Below are 4,267 nucleotides of genomic sequence, written 5' to 3' on the forward strand. Positions count from 1 at the left end.
CCACCCACCCACTCATCGACCACCACCCAACCCACGCTGCTCTTAACCCACAACCCGTCTAAACCAAAACCCGTGACCCATGACACCGGCACAGCTCGCGGCAGACCCACAGCAGCGCTCCAACAACCCCACAACATCGGGGCTGCTCACGTCGAGATTTAGAGAAACAGAGGTCCACGACGTTGGCGCTGATCAGCGACAGCCCAGCACGCTGGTTGGGGTGATGTTGAAGTAGGTTGATGCGTGCCAGGGAGGAGCCGGAAAGGGATCTCTGAAAGGGATCCCGATCCCTTCCTCCTAATCTACTAAGTCCAGAAATCCGGACAGTTGATATTTAGCTAACATTATGTTTCGACGAGGGAAATAAACTTGGAATTTGGATAAAAGTAAGAATTTATAAATTGACATGCACCAATTCTCTTGTTTGGATTTATAACATAGAAATTTATAATTTCCGCATGGAAAAAAAAGACATGGAATTTGGGACCTCCAATTTCCAAGTTTAAATTCCATGTAAATATGTGTCATTTCCCAATTTCTATGTTGGGAGTTTAAAATTAACAAATTCTATTTTCAATTTCATTGTTCTTTTAAGTTAACCAAACAACAAAATTAACAAATTCTAGAAAATAAATCCCTTCATTTCAATTCGGTCATTTTAAAATTCCTTAGTAATCTTAAATTTCTTCATCCAAACATAGTGTAAAGTTATTATAACTTTTAAAGTGAACCATTAATTACAACCGTTAGATTAAATTTCAACAATCTAGATCACCGAACTTAATGAATTAAGAGGAAGAGATCCTGTAGAGCCATTAGTATGATAATGACGGGCATAAAGAAATGATGACAGAAAGAGGAGATGAAAGATGAACGACGCTGTCCTGGTCAGCTGGCATTGCCTCGCGAAGAAGGGTTTTGTAACATGCGTGTAATCTGGGGCTAGATAACATACGCAAATGCAAGAGGCATTACGAAGTGCTTTTCCAAAAAGCACTAAAAGTTACTTCCTGTAGTCTCAGCCTGAAATATTCTCAACAGGTTCTGGACACCACTAAATAAATGGTACACAACATAAACTAGCTAACCATTATATTAATAAACAAAATATCCAACACATCACTACCAAAAATTTATATCCGACGTTAAAAAAAGTAAAAATTATAGTGCCATGCAAATGTAAATTTCCATATCCTCAAGTTCAGCTATGAACCATAACTACTTAATCATCAAACAAACTGAAACCCATTTCCTCGTCGGATTCCTCTTCGGGCTCGGGCTTCTTCTCTTCCTCCTTAGCTGCTGCTGGAGCACCTCCTGAAGCAGCAGCAGCAACAGGGGCTGCAGCAACTGCAAACTTGCTTGGGTCCTGCATTGTTAACCCACAATTAATCACTTGCCAACAAGAATGAACTGAAACGAGCAATGACGAAAAGCAAATGGACACAAACAGTTGAAAAATAGCACAATACCTTGAGAAACTCCTTGACCTTCTCTGCTTGTGGGAAGGAATATTCGGTGGCAATAGAAACTGCCAACACGTTCTTGTAGGCATTGAGGAACATGTGTGGTGCAGCTGCCAGGGTGGGGTATGAGATGGCCAACGCCAATGAAGTGACCATCGAGACACCAGAAGCAAACTTCTCCATGAGATCATCCTCAGTCAGATCAAGCACCTCTGGGCTGAAGACGGAACCATTGTCATACACCATCTGGACAACAAGACCATATGAGAATGGCCTGATTCCAAGCTTGGCAAGGAGGGCAGCCTCAGAAGAGCCAACCTTATCTCCCTTCTTGATAAGTTCAACAGGAGTAATGATTTCAACAGTACCCTTGTTAATCTTGGTGGGGATGTTGAGCACCTGAAATGTGTAACATACCAAGTCAGAACTACTAAACCCACAAAAAAGTAATCACCATTTATTGTGAATGATTATTACACACCTGGAAGAAAGAGGTCTGAGATGGGTCAAGACCAGTGTTACCAGGAGGAACCACCACATCAATTGGAGCAACCAAACCAACACGAGCAGGGGCTCCAACCTATTCAATTCAAAATTAAATACAGCTAGCAATTAGATAGATATAGTAAAACACATAAACAAAATGGGATCGATTGGAAAACTAACAAAAAAATAACATGAGGCAAACTAAACCCATGTAACCCATGTATAATCATCCAAGTCAAAAAAAAACAGACGTCTCCTTTAGTTAAGGTATACTCGAGAAGCAGTAACTCTAGAATAATTTTTTCAGAAGTTTATTTTTCCCTGAAAAATGTAGGTCTCATGGCCATGCCCAAGTAGTAAAGGCAATGATACTGCTCCACAAGGCGATGGGATATGACAACACTGTCAACAGAGGAGCTCCCAACCAAAGCTGGGAGGACCATCAACATCAACAGCAATCTATATGCGACGTTTACTTACAGAATATACAGGCATAAGTAACCTGCTCGTTAACTGCTTAGTTAGGGACGGATCAATGTCTCCCATCAGGAAGTCACAACAAAACCATCAAAAAGTTCGTAGAATAAAGAGAATCTTCAAAAAAATATTAAAAAAAACCTAAAGATATGAAGAAAACAGAGAGCAGATTTTGCTTATAAGCATAGAACTGAGATACAGAGGCGCAGACTAAAACCCTGGATGGCAGAAAATCAGAGCCGAGTCTAGCCCAATTTTACTCTAATCCAATGTATCATGTTCTACTATACAATAAGCAATACAAAACATTACAAATGAGATGCAAAATAATAATAAGAGCATGAACTCAAGCATACACAACAGATCAAAATGCTTAACCATGTACATAATCATAATTGAAAGTAAATGGTCTTGTTGGATTTAAAAACATTTGAAAACAGCATAACCAGCATAATTTTACTGTTACGGGTAGTTGAACAAATTGAGTTTCGTATTGATCATAAATACACTAAATTTCATACCAATTTGAAATCTACACAACAAACAATTACAGATTATAGTTTCCTATCACATAATTCGCATCTTAAATCACTACAACAACTAAAACGCATTAAAATTGATAATATCATGAATTCGAACAACGAAAAAGGAAATCGAATTCGGTTACCTTGTACTTGCCAACCTCTTCGCTGACTTCCTTCAAATCACCCTTTGTGAAAATTAGACCGACGTTGCCCTAAATCCCAAAAACAACAAAAAAATAAGAAAACCAACGCATACGAACAAATCAGCAACAACAAATGGAGCCGAAAAACGTACCACAAGGAGGGGGACGAGGTTGAGGTAGGCACTGTTGCCCGTCTTCTCCGCATGGATCCTGACGGACCTTTTCATCATCGTGTTCTTCCCCATCAGAACGACGGAATCTCCGCGCAGCCCCTTGCGGATGTTCTGGAGCTGCTTGGAGCCGACGTTGTCGGCGGCGACAATGAGGACCTGGCCATACTCGTCGAGGAGGGAGCAGAGCTTGGAATCGTAGGCGATCTTCTTGTCGGCCTTGGAGGGTTTAGGGGCCATTGCGATTTAGGGGGATTAGGGCTTGTGAAATTAGTGGAAATTGGAAGTTTGGGAAAGAGAGCAAGACCAAAACCGAGGGCCAAGACGAAGCGGCGGCTCTGTCAAGGCGGACAGCGACGGAGCCGTCCTTTAACCTCTCTTTTTACTGAGAGACTAGGGTTTTGGAGGAACTAAGAAAACCTAGAAAGCTTGGAGGCGGGAGGAAGAGGAAAACTGTTGATAGTGAGGGTTATATAGTGGCGTGGAGGGAAGGAGATATGTAAACCTAGATCGGACGGTTGTGAATTAGTTTTGTTTTTTGGATCTGCTGGCTGTGATGGATGGGCCGTTTTGATTTTAAGTAAGAATTGGGCTCATCGAGTCCTAGGCCCAAGTGAAAATACCCTTTAATAGGCCCAAAAATAAGTTGCGAATTCAGCCAAGTTTTCGAACCGATAGTATTGCATTTGAAGAATAATCTTACCGAAAATTTTACCTTAGAAAACTCTGGCCCCGTTTGGAATTGCTTCTGGAATGGGTTAGAAGTGCTTATTGGTTATTGAAGCTCTTTCTGGAAAAGCACATTTACGACTTTTTCAGGAAGCACGTTATGGAATTGCAAACCATTCAAAACATGGAAATGGTTGATGGACGTTACGGGGGCTACCAAACAGCTTCAAGGTCTGATGTGTAAGATGTGAGTGTCAAGGAGAATGAGTTCTTGTTCTCGACAAATTGGTAGCTCAGATTATGAGATCATTTTGAGAAAATATCGTTCCTAC

General features: G+C 41.0%; 1 protein-coding gene across 1 annotated transcript; it reads right to left on the reverse strand.

Annotated features, from left to right (window-relative positions):
- Window positions 1–1,075: 1,075 nt before the first annotated feature.
- On the reverse strand, window positions 1,076–3,723 carry LOC126629425 (60S acidic ribosomal protein P0-like). Its single transcript, XM_050299464.1, has 5 exons — window positions 3,249–3,723; window positions 3,097–3,165; window positions 1,948–2,046; window positions 1,473–1,865; window positions 1,076–1,369 (listed from the first exon to the last, which is right to left on the reverse strand). Exons 1-5 carry the CDS (start codon window positions 3,504–3,506, stop codon window positions 1,223–1,225), a joined length of 966 nt encoding a protein of 321 aa, XP_050155421.1. The 5' UTR covers window positions 3,507–3,723; the 3' UTR covers window positions 1,076–1,222.
- Window positions 3,724–4,267: the final 544 nt, after the last annotated feature.

Source organism: Malus sylvestris, chromosome 7, assembly GCF_916048215.2.
Source record: "Malus sylvestris chromosome 7, drMalSylv7.2, whole genome shotgun sequence".
In the NCBI taxonomy this organism is placed as follows: domain Eukaryota; kingdom Viridiplantae; phylum Streptophyta; class Magnoliopsida; order Rosales; family Rosaceae; genus Malus; species Malus sylvestris.